Source organism: Dipodomys spectabilis, unplaced genomic scaffold, assembly GCF_019054845.1.
Source record: "Dipodomys spectabilis isolate Male_0828 unplaced genomic scaffold, ASM1905484v1 ptg000499l, whole genome shotgun sequence".
Lineage (NCBI taxonomy): Eukaryota > Metazoa > Chordata > Mammalia > Rodentia > Heteromyidae > Dipodomys > Dipodomys spectabilis.
In genome coordinates, this window is record NW_024871176.1 from 426,473 (window position 1) to 443,519 (window position 17,047).

General features: G+C 39.9%; 1 protein-coding gene across 10 annotated transcripts in view; it reads right to left on the minus strand.

Moving 5' to 3' along the window:
- The window catches only part of Git2 (GIT ArfGAP 2), a 53,106-nt gene that overhangs the window by 32,536 nt on the left and 3,523 nt on the right, over nt 1-17,047 (minus strand). For all 10 annotated transcript variants that reach the window (XM_042669563.1, XM_042669559.1, XM_042669565.1 and 7 more), the window contains exons 2-7: nt 15,023-15,156; nt 12,800-12,912; nt 12,113-12,218; nt 9,904-9,990; nt 9,359-9,489; nt 5,457-5,551 (exon numbers count right to left, since the gene is read on the minus strand). In XM_042669563.1, coding sequence (XP_042525497.1) covers nt 5,457-5,551; nt 9,359-9,489; nt 9,904-9,990; nt 12,113-12,218; nt 12,800-12,912; nt 15,023-15,156 — 666 coding nt within the window. The remainder of the gene's footprint in view (nt 1-5,456; nt 5,552-9,358; nt 9,490-9,903; nt 9,991-12,112; nt 12,219-12,799; nt 12,913-15,022; nt 15,157-17,047) is intronic.

Genomic DNA, 17,047 nt, shown 5'->3' on the forward strand with positions numbered 1-17,047 from the left:
ACCGAAGCTCAGGGCTGGGAAGGTGGCTCAGTGGTAAAGCGCTTGCCTTGCATGCTTGAGGCCATGGGTTCGATTCCTCAGCACCCATAAGCAAAAAAAAAAAAACAAAAAACCATGTTTGTGTTAACAAGCCGGGTGCTGGTGGCTCACACCTGTAATCCTAGCTACTCAGGAGGCTGAGATCTGAGGATCGTGGTTCAAAGCCAGCCTGGCAGGAGAGACCGTGAGACTCCTATCTCCAATAAACCACCAGAAAACCGGAAGTGGCGCTGTAGCTCAAGTCGTAGAGCGCTTGCCTTGAGCTGGAGCTGAGCAACAGTGCCCAGGCCCAGAGTTCAAGCCCCAAGTGGTAGAGCACTCGCCTTGAGCTGGAGCTGAGCGACAGCGCCCAGGCCCAGAGTTCAAGCCCCACGACCGACAAAAAAAAAAAAAAAGAAAAAGAAAACCGAAGCTCAGCCAAAACTTGTAAGTGCACCCCCAAGATAACAGATGATCTTTAGCCATGGAAAAATGTTGAGGGAGATGAATTAACTCCTGAGTAGCTAGGATTACAGGCACGAGCAATCCATGCCCAGCAATATTAAATTTCCTAATAATATTAAAAATAAAGCCGGGCACTCGTGGTTCACACCTGTAATCTTAGCTACTCAGGAGGCTGAGATCTGAGGATTGCAGTTCAAAGCCAGCCTGGGCAGGAAAGTCTGTGAGACTCTTATCTCTAATAAGCCACTAGAAAACCGGAAGTGGTGCTGTGGCTCAAGTGGTAGAGCGCTTGCCTTGAGCTGAAGAGCTGAGGGACAGCGCCCAGGCCCAGAGTTCAAGCCCCATGACCAACCAAATTAAAAAAAAAAAAAAAAAGAACTTTAATATTAAGTACTTTAATTCAAGATCGCAAAGACTCTCCCCAATATTTTGTTCTAAAAGTTTTATAGTTTTAGGTTAAATATTTAAGCCAATGACCCAGTTTAGTTATTGTGTATGTGTGTGTGTACTGACACCCGAAGTTAGGGTCTCATGCTTTCTTAGTGTTTTTTTTTTTGTTCAAGGCTGCACTTTACCCTTTGAACCACAGTTCTACTTTGGCTTTTCTACTTGGAAGTTAATTAAGTCTCTCAAATGTGTATGGCTTGGCTTTGAACCTCTAACTTCAGTAGATAGGATTAAAGGCATGAGCCAAAAGCCTCCAGTATTAATTACTGTTTTTTGGCCTCACTCTATTGTTTTTCAAATTGGTGATACTGGATTTAAACTTAGGACCTTGTGCTTGCTACACAGATACTCTATTGACAAATGATTCCTCCAAAGCTTTATTAAACTAATTATTTTTATCTTTCTTCCTGACTGGACATGAATCTAGACTTCAATCCTCCTATTTTCCACTTCCTCCTGGTATAAGAGTTGCATGTCACCATGCCCTGCCTGCTTCTTTCACTGAAATGAAGTCTTGTGGACTTTTCTTCTTGGGCTGGCCTGGAATCACAGTCCTCCTGACCTCAGCCACCCATGCAATTAGGACCCAAGCATGCTCCACCATGCCCAGCAATAAATTGAGAAAGGGTTCCTGGACTGACCTCAAATCATAATCCTTCCAATCTCAGCCTCTCAAGTAGTTAGAACTACAACTATGAGACAAAGGCACTGGGCTTGTGCTAATGTTTATATAAAGCTTAAGATTTTGGATTGAAAAGTTTATTCTCTTGCCACGGAGTCCAGTTGTTCCAATATGGTCCATTCTGCTGAATTACCTTTGCACTTTGGTCAAAAACATTTATGAACTTATAATTTTATAACCGATATGTCTTTTTCTGAATTCCCTATTGACCCATGTGTTTACTACTTCAATACCATTGTGTCTTACATACTATAGAGTTTTCTGTAATTCTTAGAATTTAGTGTCTCATGTAACTGTAACCCCTCTGTACAGTATTTTCACAATAAAAACTTATTTAAAAAAAAGTAGTGTGCTTCTTTCCACAATATCCTTTTGTTAAACGGTCTTGACTAGTCTAATTCCTTTGACTTCCTGTTTTAGAATCAGAATATCTGTATCCAAGAAAACTCTTGAATAGAACTTATATCCTATATCATGGAGAACTGACACATTGGATATATTGAATTTACCAATCTGTAAACACTGCATGTGTCTCCGTGCATGTGCATATGTACATACATACAAAATTTTCAATCCAAAAATTTTGAGGGGAGGTAAGGTATATACCTAAGTATTGGGAACTATTATAAATAGTTTTTCCAGTTTCAGTTTCCAACTGTTCACTGCTAGTCTAAAACATAAGATTTTGGGCTGCAGACTTTGTATTCTGTAATCCTATTAAATACGATAGTCTTAAGCATTTTCATATAGGTTCCTTGGGATTTTCTACATAGAAATTATGTTATTACAGGTAGAAGAGTTTTATTTTTTCCTCTTCAATGTCTTTTATCTACTTTTCTTGCCTTCACATGGCAGTAATCAGGATTTCTAGTGTGATATTGAGTAGGAGTAGTGAGATTGGACATACCAGCATGATCTGTTCCTAGTTTGATAAGATTTTTTAAAAATCATGAATGACGTCAATTTTGGCTGAATGTCTTTTTCTATATCAACTGATGATTGCATAATTTTTCTTTTATTCTGCTAAGGCGATGTGGATTAGCTGATTTCCAAATAATGTATGAATCAGGCTTCCATATGGGAAATTCCTCTTGGTTTTATATTTATACATATATATTTTGGTTGTAATGGAGTTCGAACTTCAGGCCCTGTGTTCATTCAGCTTGTTTGCTTGGCTGGCATTCTATCAATTGAGCCATGTTTCCAGTCAAGCTTTTTGCTATATATTTTGTAGATGAATGTCTCAGACTTTTCTGCCTGGGCCATGAACAGATTTCTCTCTCACTCAGCCTCCTGAGTAGCTATAATGATAGAAGCAAGCCACCATTGACTTGTATTTTTCTTTTTATATATTGTTGGATTTAATCTGCTAAGACTTGGTAAGGATTTTTTTTCTATGTTCATGAAGCTTAGTTTTTTGTACTGACTGCAGTAATCATACTACCTCTCAACTCATATGAGAGGTATTCTTTCTCCTATGTTTGTGGGCCTTGGATTTATATTTTATATTTGTATTTTAAAATACAAAACCAAATTCTTTGAAATAAGGATTTATTGGGCTGGGAATATAGCTCAGGGGTAGACGCTTAAATTAGCATGTAGGTTTAATTCCTAGCACCATAAAAAGAAAAACAATATATCATAATTAGATTATCTCCTTTTCGGATAGGTATTGGTAGTCTGTGGCTTTCAAGGAATTAGTTCATTTTATCTAAGCTGTCCCAATTATGCAATTATTTGCAGTGACAGGGATTAAACCCAGGGATTTAGATATGCTAAGCAAGTGCTTTTCCATTGAACTACATTCAAAGCTATTTTTTAGCCAGGTGCTGGTGGCTAATGCCTGTAATCCTAGCTACTCAGGAGGCTGAGATCTGAGGATCAAGGTTTGAGGCCAGCTTGAGCAGGAAAGTCCATGAAACTCTAATCTCCAATAAACTACTCAGAAATGCCAGAAGTAGGGCTGTGGCTCAAATGGTAGAGAGCTAGCCTTGAACACAAAGCAGCTTAGGAACAGCACCAGGGTCCAGAGTTCAAGCCCTAGGACCAGCAAAAAAAAAAAAAAGCTATTTTTTGTTATCCTTTAAAGTTATTTTCCCCTCTTGGGTGGTGTTTAAGTGATTTCTCCATCTTTGTACTCTTTCCTTTTTAAAAAAAGCAGTATGACAAGACATCTGTCAATCTTATTGGTCTTTATAAATAATCTGTTTTTGGTCTCATTGTCTTTTATCTATTTTCCTCTTCCAATTTCATTGATTTCCACTCTATTATTTCCTGTTTTCTGTGTGTTTTGTGTTTGTTTTTTCCTTTTTCAGTTTCTTTGGAGGAAGCTTGATTTTCAACTTTTTTCCCTAGTTAAATCATTTAATGATATAAATTTCCCTACACCATTATGTTAGCTACAATTTGATACTTTCATTTAGTTGAATATATTTTCTAATTTTCCTAATTCTCTTTGAAACTTCCTTTTGGACCCATGGAAGTGTGTTGTTTGATTTCTAAGCAGTTGAATACTTTAAAGTCGATTTCTAGCTTTATTCCAGTATGGTCAGATAATAAAATGCTTTGCGGGCACCTAATTCCTTTAGATTTTCTATGGTCATTTTAAGCACCAGCATATGGCTTACCTGTTCAAGAGCATATGTATTCTGATAGATAGAATATTCTATATCACCCAGATCCAGTTGATTTGGGGTTTGATTATAACTCCATCTTTAGTCTACCCTATTATTATATTTTCAAAAAGATACATGTTGAATCAGGCTGGTGTCTTAGTCCTGTAATCCTTGCTACTTAGAATACTGAGATCATGGTTCAAAGCCAACCTAGGCACAAAAGCCCATGAGACTCTTATCTCCAGTGAACCAGCACCCAGTCAAGTTCCCTTCTTGATCAAGCAAGCATTCACTCTTAGCCTCCTTGGGGTTTCGGCTCCATTCAGCACAACAGGCAGATGGCATATGCTTACTCTACCTTGCTCCAAATGGAGCCACACTAGAGATTGTTAATTCTGTTGTACAGCCAAGGTGGAAAATCTCTGTAAATATGTATGTGGACATTATACATCAGGGGTTGGCAAACTTTTTATATATGTGACCACACAGTAAATATTTTAGGCTTTGTAGCAAGCTGCCACAACACGCAATCTATTTAATTCTGCTGCTGCTGTTTGAAAATAGCCATAAATAGGAATAAGTAGGCAGGTATGGTTAGCTTATAATAATTTCATTTAATAAAATAAGTATCAGGCTGGAGTTGGTTCACAAAACATAGTTTGCTCCCTTGTTGCATATTACAAATATGCAGCAAGGCTGGTTAAATGGCAGTTTATTTCTGGATTTTTGTCCATCTTTAGATGGAAGAATCCAAATAACAAAGGTTACTGCTTTGCTTTTTCATTGCTAGTCCCATGATGTTTAAGAACTGTATACACATTCAGCTTTGATTTGGTTATGTTCTTTGATTTTTCAGTCTCTTCTCTAGAGCTACAACGAAGTTTTAACAACTAGAAATTCAAGGAAATGATCAATTTTACATTAAACTGGAAAAAACTGCAGAGAAAAAGCTGGGCTTGGTGGCTTATACAGATAATCCTACACCTGTGAGGTGGAAGCAGGAGGTTTCTGAAGTCAGGGCCAATTGGGTTGCATGGTAAGACTCTATCATGAAACAAAACAAAACAATTCTACAGCTCTCTTATCCTTTCAAAAAGAAAAAAAACTTTATTAACCATTTTCTTTAGGATATGTTAATACAGAGGTTATTAAAAAAATAGTTACCCAACTTGTTTTTCCAGAATGTTCTAGACTTGGAGATGTGGTAAGGTTGTTGTCCTTTTACTCACCTGGTTTCCTGCCACAGAGATAGAAGGCCAGTCTGTCAGTCAGCTCATACTGTATTTCTACAAGGCGCTCTGCCAGTTCATGGTGCCCTCCTTGCCTACCAAAAAAAATCCACAAAGATGCATTGAAACTGCACTAGTCACTGACTTTTGAGTATAACAGTACAAAGACATCCCAAGACACCTGAGCACTTTATAAAACATGACGTTTTAGAATAATCAACCTTTGTCTGTAAGGTAGATTGTTAAGATCTACTTTGAGTTCCACCTTTACAAACTGGGTTGTTGGTTTTGTTTTCTTTTTCCACCCTTAGTATCCTCTTTCCTTCATTCTATTCCAAATAGAATACTTAATAAATTTAAGGACTATAAGAGGGATAAAGACAAACCTCATTTAAGTGAGAAAATAAAATTAATGGTTGAGGGTAGAGATTCCCAAAAGTTAATCAGTGTTTCCAGAAAGATACAACGTCCAGGCCTCATCCCTCTGGAAAGCTGAGGATATGGCCCAGTAGTAGAGCACTTGCCTAACATGCACAAAGCCTAGCACTATAAAAATTAGACATACACCCAAAAGGTGTCACCTTACTCCTTGGAAATTCTCAATCAGGATTAAATGGGCCCAGGCAGCAAGATTTTGAATGCTCCTTCCCCCAGGTAATTCTGGTGTGCCCAGTCAAGTCTCGGTGACAGTCTAGAAACCTCTTCAAGGACTAATTCAGGAAGAAATAGGCCAACCTACTGAAGAATTCATATATGCAACTACTTTTACTTCCTTATCTTCAATATCCATGACAAAAAATATTGTCCTTTCTCACTCATGAAATAAATATTTGACTGTCTCCCCCCCCCCCCCCCCCCCCCCCCCCGCTTTTTTTGGTGCTAGTATCTGGACTTGGAATTCAGGGCTTGGAGTTCTCATTTGGCTTTCATTTTTCTTTCTTTTTTTTTGGTCGGTCGTGGGGCTTAAACTGGGCTTGGGCGCTGTCCCTGCACTCTTTAGCTCAAGGCCAGTGCTCTACTGCTTGAGCCACAGCGCCACATCTGGTTTTCTAATGGTTTATTGGAGATAAGAGTCTTATGGAGGAAGTGGCGCTGTGGCTCAAGTGGTAGAGCACTTGCCTTGAGCTGGAGAGCTGAGGGATAGGGCCCAAACCCAGAGTTCAAACCCCACGATCCACAAAAAAAAAAACAAAACAAAAAAAGAGTCTTTTGGACTTTCCTGCCCGGGCTAGCTTTGAACTACGATCTTCAGATCTCAGCCTCCTGAGTAGCTAGGATTACAGGCCTGAGACACCGGTTCCTGGTTCATTTGGCTTTCTTGCTCACAGCTCTCTACCACTTGAACCATATCTCCAGCCCTCCAAATATTTATGTCTCTCAGGATCTTTTAGTAACATAGCATATAAATTATTATAAGAGACTACCATGGGCTTTCTTCTTCAAAGACCAAATCTACTTTCAGTTAGTTTCTCTTCTCACCATTCAAGGCACTGCAGACTACCTTCCAATTTAGTGCACATCTTTTTAACATACACATGGTGTTTTCTTTCTTTCTCTCTCTCTCTGCAATACTGATGTTTGAACTCAGGGCCTCAGGCTTTCCGGGGAGGTAGCTCTATCACTTGAGCCATGCTCTAAGCCTTTTTTGCTTGTGTTATTTTTACAGGTAGTCTTGAGTTTTTAGTCTGGGGACAACCTCAGACTTCAATATGTTTATTTACAGCCTCCCTCAAATAGCTGGTACCACAGATAAATACCACCACCATGACCAGGTTATTGGCTGAAATAGGGTCTGACTAATCTATTGCTCAGTCTGGCTTCCAGTTGTAACCCTCTAGATCTCCATCTCCTAAGATAGCTGAGATTACATGTATGAACCATCTCACACAGCAGGTTTTTTTGCTTTTGTTTTTTACATTTGTACATCATGACTCCATCTCACAAACAAAAACACATACCGTAATGAAAGAGGTGATATCGATCAAGACGCATTGTACTTATAAAATGATTTGTTGAATGATAACCCCTTTGTACAATTATTTTTTTGTTGTTGTTGTCAGTTGTGGGGCTTGAACTCAGGACTTGAGTGCTGTCCTTGGGCTTCTTTGTGCTCAAGGCTAGCTCCACTTCCAGTTTTTGAGGGGTTAACTGGAGATAATAGTCTCATGGGGACTTTTCTGCCTGGGCCGGCTTTGAACCATGATCCTAAGATCTCAGTCTCCTGAGTAGTTAGGATTATAGGTGTGAGCCACCAGCACCCAGCTGTATAACTACTTAAATATAATAAAATATAAACAAATTTTCAAAAAATTTAAAGAACTGTACAGACAGTATCCATTATGTTTGCCATAAAAAATTTATAGTTAACCAGGTGCTGGTGGCTCACGCCTGTAATCCTAACTACTCAGGAGGCTGAGATCTGAGGATCATGATTTGAAGCCAGCCCAGGCAGGAAAGTCTGTGAAACTGGAAGTGGAGCTATGGTACAAAGTTGTAGAGCACTAGCCCTGAGAAGAAAGGCTCAGAGACAGTGCCCAGGCCCCCAGTTCAAGCCCCATGACTGCAAAAATAAATAAATAATTACCGTTTACCTTTTAGTACACTAAGCACATCTATCCATACCAATGACTAATTTAAAATTTACTTCATTTAAAAAAATGATAACTAGGGCTGGTGCCATCGCACACCTGTAAGCTGAGAGCTCAGGATTACAGTTTGAAGTCCACTACAGCAGGAAAGTCTATGAGACTTTTATCTCCAACTAACCTCAAAAAAGCCATTATTGGTGCTGTGGCTCAAGGGCTTGAGCAATAGTCTTGAGCACAAAATCTCAGGGATGTTGCCTAGGCCCTGAGTTGAAGCCCCAGGACCAACAAGCATGGGTGCGCACATGTGTGTGTATACGTGCGTACGCGCACGCGCACACACACACACACACACACACACACACACAAAGAAATTTGGGCTAGGTGTGGTGGTCCACCCTGTAATCACAGCTAGTCAGAAGTCAGTGATCAGGAGGACAGAAATTGGAGCCAGCTCAAAGCAAAATGTTAGCAAGATCCCATCTCAACCAATAAGTCAATGTGGTGGTGCACACTAATGGTCTCAGCTAGGCAGGATTTAAGTAGGTGGATCACTTTTGTGGCAAAACCACAAAACTCTATCAGAAAGATAAAGAAAAACAGATGGTGATATGACTAAAGTAATAGATCAAGAAGTAGAATAAACATGTGGCATTGAATTCAAACCCTGTTGCCACACACAAAAAAAAGAGTAGGTATTGTTTTTTGCAGCATTAGGGCTGGAAGCCAAAGCCTTATGTATGCTAGCCAAACACTTACCATTGATCTTACACCACCAGACCTGTGTAATTCTTGATAACTGACTTATACTCCAACTACAAATCAAACACCATTGTGCCATACAGGATCAAATAAAAAAATGGGAAGCTAAACACAATGGTTTATGATTCTACCCTTCTGTGACTCTGCCAGGCAAACCTTAATAATTTGAAATGTCTTCATTTGCAAAATAAAATATAAATCTTTAGCTGGGCGCTGGTGGCTCACGCCTGTAATCCTAGCTACTCAGGAGGCTGAGATCTGAGTATCGCGGTTCAAAGCCAACCTGGGCAGGAGAGACTGTGAGACTCCTATCTCCAATAAACCACCAGAAAACCGGAAGTGGTGCTGTAGCTCAAGTGGTAGAGCGCTCGCCTTGAGCTGAAGAGCTGAGGGACAGCGCCCAGGCCCAGAATTCAAGCCCCATGACCGACCAAAAAATATATATATATATAAATCTTTAAAGGGGTTAAATATTAATCAATCACAATTTCATGACTTAGCAGTAAGTTATATCCACTGTAAAAGAGAGAAGTGGCAAGAATATTGGCCTCCTACCTTGCATAATCAACAGGAGTTTTCCCACTAGAATCCTGGGTGCCTGGGTCAGCGCCATATACTGCCAACAACTCAGCTTGTAAAATCTGTCCTGCTTTTGAAGCGACATGGAGTGGGGTGTTTCCTTTTTCCTAAGGATCATTAATTGAAAGTCAAAATTAAAAGGCAACCCTTCTGTACAGTATTTTCACAATAAAAATATATTTAAAAAAATTAAAAGGCAAATCACACAATCCGGGAGCTGGTGGCTCATGTTTATAATCCTAGATCTTCAGGAGGCTGAGATCTAAGGATTGCGGTTCCAAGCTTGCCCTGGCAGGAATGATTGTGAGCCTCTTTTCTCCAATTACCAAAAACTGAAAGTAGATCCGTGGTTCAAAGTGGTAGAGCACTAGCCTGAGCAGAAAAGCTCAGGGACAGTTCCCAGGCCCTGAGTTCAAGTCCCATGACCGACAAAAATAAATAAATAACAAATTACGTAAACTAAAATCTACAAACACTACTCAGTTTCAATTTATTATCAGAATCAATAGGTATTTTCTTACAGGATGAAAGAAGTTGGCCTGGGCTCCTAAAGATAGCAGTCTCAGACAGGTTTCAAGATTCCCTGTTCTCACGCTTGAATGAAGTTGCTAAAATATACACAAAAAACAAACAAACAAGAGTATTTGTTAAAAGCATCAGGAATTATGTACCAGAACAGCTGGCAGCCTATTTTAATATGTTACATTAGTAACACATAATCTTTATTCGGCTAAGTATAATAGATGGAACACCCTCTCTCTTGAGCACCAGGTCTTTACTACTGATAAGGAAACCAGAGCTTTGAAACTAGAGCTAATCTGCTAAAAGGCAGGACTCAGTCAAGAAAGTAGCACCATTAGAACCTAAGGGAAAAGCAGTATGAGCAACTACTAGTAACTACTCTTGAGGGACGTGAATTTTCAAACCCTATCCTCTTCAAGTTTTGTGATCTCGAGAAAGTTCTTTTTTTTTTTTTCCCCCAGGGCTGAGGACCGAACCCAGGGCCTTGCGTGCACTGAGCGGGCGCCCTTCCACTGGGCTAAACCCCCAGCCCCTCGAGAAAGTTCTTTAAGTTGATGAAACCTCAGTTTCCTTATCTCTAAAGTGGTGATAAAGGGCTGGGAATGTGGCTTAGTGGTAGAGTGCTTGCCTGGCATGCATGAAGCCCTGGGTTCGATTCCTCAGTACCACATACAAAGAAAAAGCCAGAAGTGGCTCTGTGACTTTAGTAGAGTGCTAGCCTTGAGCGAAAGAAGCTCAGGGACAGTGCCCAGGCCCTGAGTTTAAGCCCCAGGACTGGGAAAAATAAAAAATCTTCAAAGTAGTGATAAAAAAAAATCTATCAACAGGGCTATTGTAAGAATTCAATAATAAAGAGCCTACCATTGAGCCTAGTACATAGAAAATGCTCAGTGAGGGCTGGGAAGGTGGCTCAGTGGTAGAGCGCTTGCCTTGCATGCCTAAGGCCCTGGGTTTGATTCCTCAGCACCACATAAGCAAAAAGAAAAAAGCCGGAAGTGGCACTGTGGCTCAAGTGGTAGAGCACTAGCCTTGAGCTGAAGAGCTAAGGGACAGCACCCAGGCCCAGATTTCAGGCCCCACGACCGGACCACCCCCGCCCCCAAAAAGAAAAAAAAGAAAATGCTCAGTGAACTCAGATGCTGTTATAATTAGCTGCTTTCATTGTTATTGAGCCTAGGGCTTTAAATTGTACACTATGTCAACTACAGGTCTCTGCCTCACACCATATCATCATAGAAAAGCTCAACCTTTCAAAACATGAATCTCCTTCCTTCACATCTACCTGGGATTAGCCAAGATATAATAACCTTCATTATAGGAATAATAATAACTACTCTAACACCTACACATAAGTTGGTTTTTTTTTCCTTGGATGTTTTTGTTTTGGTAAAGAGTATTCTGAACTGTGAGTGCCCAAGCTCTGCGAACATATGTCAAAAGCACTGCTTCAAATAAAAAAGATACATCTTTTTTCATAGCATCTCTCAAAAACATTCTAAGACCCACATAAAGAATACCATCTGGGGATGGGAATGTGGCTTAGTGGTAGAGTGCTTGCCTAGCATGCATGGAGCACTGGGTTCGATTCCTCAGCACCACATAAACAGAAAAAACTGGAAGTAGCACTGGAAGTGGCTCAAGTGGTAGATTGCTAGCCTTGAGCTAAAGAAGCTCAGGGACAGTGCTCAGGCCCTGAGTTCAAGCAACACGACTGGCAAAAACAAACAAACAAAAGGAGAATACCATCTGCTTAGTTTACAAATACAATAAACCATCTTGTATAGCATAGCTTTCAGTTGTAGCCTACTTTCTGAAAACTCTTCTCACTATGCGACCTAGAACTCTGAAGAACTCAGCCCTCTTCCTTTGCTATTTCATTCTCTAGTCCTTTTCAGAAACAATCAATCATCCTGTAAACTTTCTAGTCTCTTCTAGAAACAAACGTGGCTTCTATTTCCAAATTAAACACAATATAATTTAAAAACCATGTAGGAAAAAAGAAAAGGTTTCTAGACACTTGTTTTCTCTTTGCTCTGTACCTCTATCTGGAGGAATGGCTGCCGTTTAACTTAAGATTAAAGACAAAAATGATTACAAAAAAAGCTGGTATTAAGTGTACAAAAATGAAATTTTTTTCTTCTGTATTCCTTCTATTTTTTCAAGTCACCATACAGCTTGTTTAGAGACGGTATTTTAAATGCGACCCACCTTACTAAGGTCTTTGGCAGTCACACTATCATCATCACGGCAGGGCAAGCGGTGGACAAATGCTAACATCTGATACTTGGCTCTGATGAATTCTGCTTTATTGGGACTGGTTCAAAAACAAAACAAAACAAAACAACAACAAAAACAGTTCACTTGCAGTTCAGATTCAGCATTTCCCATTCTTTGTATTGTAAGAAGAGGAAGTAACCCACATCCCCCACCCCCTACTCGAGAATAAAACGAACAAAGATGGAATAGGTTTCAGCAGTGTTGAAGGCCTGAAGTCTGAAAACATACATTAGTCATTATAATGGTGGGTCTGCAGAATAACTGCTTTTTATAGCATGCCTCTTCTCTGTGTAATTTTCTTAATTCACTGTAAACTTAGGAGGAAGTGGCAGTTAGTTCCATCTTACAGGTGAGGAATCAGGCGGAATGGTGTTCCAAACTAGCTTTCCCCTTCTTTTTAAGTCTGATTACAAGCAAGTCTTGGCCCCCAAGTGGTGAGATCACTAACTCATGTCAGGTAGCCATGGAGAAGTGGAAGGGTCCTGCCTGCTTCAGTCCAAGCTTCCAGCAGCTGCCCCGCCCTGCCTCCCCTTGTGGAGGCTGATCAAAAATAGCTGCACTTTCAGCACACCCCATTTGTTGTGAAGAAATAGAAGTATTTATAAACATTCCACTCACTGTACTTTATCCTGTGGATTAGCTTTACGTCTTCCACTCATAATAGAGGCAGGGTCCAGCAAAGAATGCTCCCATATAGAGTTAGCACCATTGTTATACAAGGTCTCAACCATCTAAAATGAAGCAGTATGAAATTATGTATCTTAAATTCTTTCCACAAATATTTGAAGGGAATCAGTGACAGAAATTATAAATACTAACATGTTTGGCATACCATTCATATCATTGTTTTCTGATTTTAGAGTGTAGAAGACCCTATGCAGGATTCAATTCCAACAAGCAGGATAGCTAAATCCATAAATGGGTTCGGTTGTACTGTACACATACAAACATAGAAGTAGATAAAAGAAGTATAAACTTTGACACCAGTAATGTTTTCCAAGCCTGAACAAATACTGTTTTACTCACATACCCTGAGTACTATTCACTTACTTTTCTTAAAATATACACATTTTAAAGAACTTTTATTAACAACTATGGTCTGATGTACCAGTAGTTTTGTATGCAACCATTAAAGCAAATATTGAGTATAGTATGCATCTTGAGTAACACTGCTGGCTTATGGGTCTTAGGATTTTTTTTTTTTTTTTTTGGTCTGTCATGGGGCTTGAACTCAGGAACAAGGTACTGTCCCTGAGCTTTTTTACTCAAGGCTAGCACTCTACCACTTTTGGCTACAGCTCCACTTTTGGCTTTTTGGTGGTTAGTTGGAGATAAGAGTATCATGGACTTTGCTGTTCAGGCTGGCTTTGAACTACAATCCTCAGATCCTCAGCCTCCTGAGTTGGAAGGATTACAGGCTTGAGCCATAGTGCCTGGCCAGTGTGGCTTTTTAAATAGACCTAAGAGCAATGCATTCCTATTCACATGAGACTAGGATATTGGAAGTGTCTAAACAAAATATCTAAGCAAACAACATCTCAATTTCATTTCAAAGAATGACACTTAAATGACCCCATCTGCTTTTCACATTTATATCAGAGATCCAAACCCATGTGCACTGGTCCCTGGTTCATTCAGGCAAGCTAAAAGGAAATGGTATGCAGCTGTCACAGAAGACAAATAAAGCAAAACACATTTAATCAATTTCCAAGAGAACTTGAATACATATCCAACATAGGAGTACAAGTGATGCGACATCAGAACTGAAATAAGAGTCCACTCAACAAAGTATTAGGCATGCCATCAAAACACGTAACCTTCATTTGGTCTTTGACTAGTTAATGACAGCTTTAAGAAAATTTAAGTAAAATGTTTCAGAAATTTCACTGGAATTCTGGTCCAACTAAGTAGAAAAAAAAAGTTTTTAAAAGTATTAGCAGGTATTCAGGAACAAAATATTAGTAAGAAGTTTCTCAGGATACTGGTGGCTCACTCCTGTAATCCTAGCTACTCACAAGGCTGAGATCCAAGGATCACAATTCAAAGCCAGCCTAGGCACAAAGTCTGTGAAACGCTTATCTCTAAATTAACCACCCAAAACTGGAAGTGTAACTGTAGCTCAAAGTGGTAGAGTGCTAGCGTTGAGCAAAAAGCTCAGCGACAGTGCCCCAGGCCGTGAGTTCAAGCCCCAGGACTAACAAAAAACATTAAAATAAATAAAATTTCTCAGGAAGCAGTGTTCAGAACACTGAGCACACAGTATGTGGGAAGATTGACTATAAACTATTTCTAGTAACAGTTTAGAAAGTCAGCAGAAAAATACTATTGAAAATTCTACTTGCATATTTTAAATGTTAGATTTCTATTTATTTACCTCTGCATAAAACTGAACCTTTGGGTTGGGAATATGGCTTAGCAGTAGAGTGCTTGCCTAGCAAGCATGAAGCCGTTGGTTTGATTCCTCAGTACCATATACACAGAAAAAGCCAAAAGTGGCACTGTGGCCCAAGTGATAGATTGCTAGCTTTGAGCAAAAAGAAGCTCAGAGACAGTGCCCAGGCCCTGAGTTCAAGCCCCAGAACTGGCAAAAAAAAAAAGAAAAGAAAAGAAAAAAAGAACCTTTGGTACAAGATTTATGTCAGGAGAGAAAAAAGTCCTAAATGAGGAATTCAGTACTGGAAAATATTTATACTATATGTAGAATTAATGGGCAAAGCACTTCTATTCAATTATGATGCAAATAGTTTATGAGACCTAAGAAGTACATGAAGAGAAATCTTATTTGTTAACAAAAAAGGGTTCAAACATAAATTATGAATTGTAAGAACTCTTATCCTTTACCTGAAGCAGTGTTGGAGGCCACGGCGTGTGTTTAAGATGCCTTACTTGGGAGATATGACGCCCTAGACTCCGATGAACGCTGCAACACTCGTCACATATAAAAGTTCCCCTATTTACTGATGCCCAGGAAGGATCTGGAAGAGAATGAAATCTCATTGGCAAGGATCCCAGTGCTACTATATTTCAAGAAGGCAAAAGATGACTTAGGTTTTTTCCTGTGTGTTTCCCCGACCCCAACCCCCCCACCCCAGAAAAACAAGGCATTTTGTTTGGTATACTCACTAACATATCAAGCTGGAGATCTTGTCTGCTGATACCACCTACCTTGGCTGACCAGGTAAATTGTTAGCTGAAACTAACAGCCCCAAATAAGCAGCTACTTTCTTTCTGGTTTAGGGGTACCTGATTGTGGATCTACAATCTCAGATGTATGTACTTTCATTTTATGTCAGAGAAGCAAACTGAGAGAATACAGATGAATCATTCTGGCTTCATCTCCACATAGAGCAAAACAATATAATTTTGATTATCCACCTAGTGGTGTCTACAGTAAACAGAGAAACAACTGCTGCCCCAACCCACGGGAAGAAGTCAACACATCTATCTGCTAACAGAAAGCTGTGAGTAACAGAACTATAAAACCACTCAGCTGCCATGGTCTGAGGGCAGGGAAATATGGCCCCCTCCACTAGGCAATGCTCTTTGATTACCACTGTTTTAAGCAAACTTCAGAGTCTAAGCTTACAACTGATCTGGGGGGGGAGGGGGAAGGAGTAAAAAAAATTTTTTTTTGTCGTGGTGGGGCTTGAACTCTGGGTCTATGCACTAACCCTCAGCTCTTCAGCTCAAGGCAAGCATGCTACCACTTGAGCCACAGCTCCACTTCCAGTTTTCTGAGTGGTTTATTAGAGATAGAGTCTCATGGACTTCCTTGCCCGGGCTGGCTTTGAACCATGATCCTCAGATCTCAGCCTCCTGAGAAGCTAGGATTACAGGCATGAGCCACCATCGCCCAGCTGCATACAGTACTTACTTATCCTTTCAAATCCCACAGAATTTCATTAGACCTTCTTTCAAACAAGGAATAATTTGTATCAGGCGAACAGGGGGAATCTGAGCACTTAGAAGCCAAATATTTACAGACAAGCCTTGCACACTTCATCAGATTCACAGAGGGGTGATAGTAGGTGCCACTCAAACTGCCTAGTCTAAGGGTTATATTTTAAAATTCTTCAATTGTCCACAAAAATCTCTAAAATGCATTCACATCATCTTTACCATTTTTTGGTAACTGTTTATCCAAACCCTTTCATGAACCATATAATGAAAAGTTATGGGATTTCAATCAGATAAATCGTAGGAGCCAGAAAGTGTAGTGGTAAAGAGGCTGGATCTGGGGCCAGGAAGGTGGTTCAACAGTAGAGCGCTTTCTTCGCATGCATGAGGCCCTGGTTCAATTCCTCAGCACCACATAAACAGAAAAAAAGGCTGGAAGTGGCACTGTGGCTCAAGTGGTAGCATACTAGCCTTGAGCTGAAGAGCTCAGGGACAGTGCCCAGCCCCATAACTGACCAAAAAGAAAAAAAGAGGCTGGATCTGGAGACAAGCAGTCCATGCTTTGAATCCCAACTCGGACACTTATTGCACAGTAATCTCAGGCAAGTTACTATTTTGAGTATATTCCCTGTATGTTAAATAAGTATAAAACACATCACAGGGAGATGACAATATAAAGAGCAAGTAAATGGCCTCTATACATCAATATTCAGTAATGTTAGCGGTTATAGCTTTTGTGAATTATTTTCTAAAAAGCTAAAATGATCATTGGAGAAAGTTTATGGTTGGAAATACTTAAAATATTGAATATTTCATGTGAACACCATACAATTCCAGTGGAAATATTAGTGGAGTTTCCAGGTAATTCCAAGTTTGTTATACTTGAATAAATTTAAAACATAAACATATAGGTAGGCACTGGCAGCTCCTTAGGAGGCCAAGATCTGAGGTCCAAAGCCAGTCTTGGCA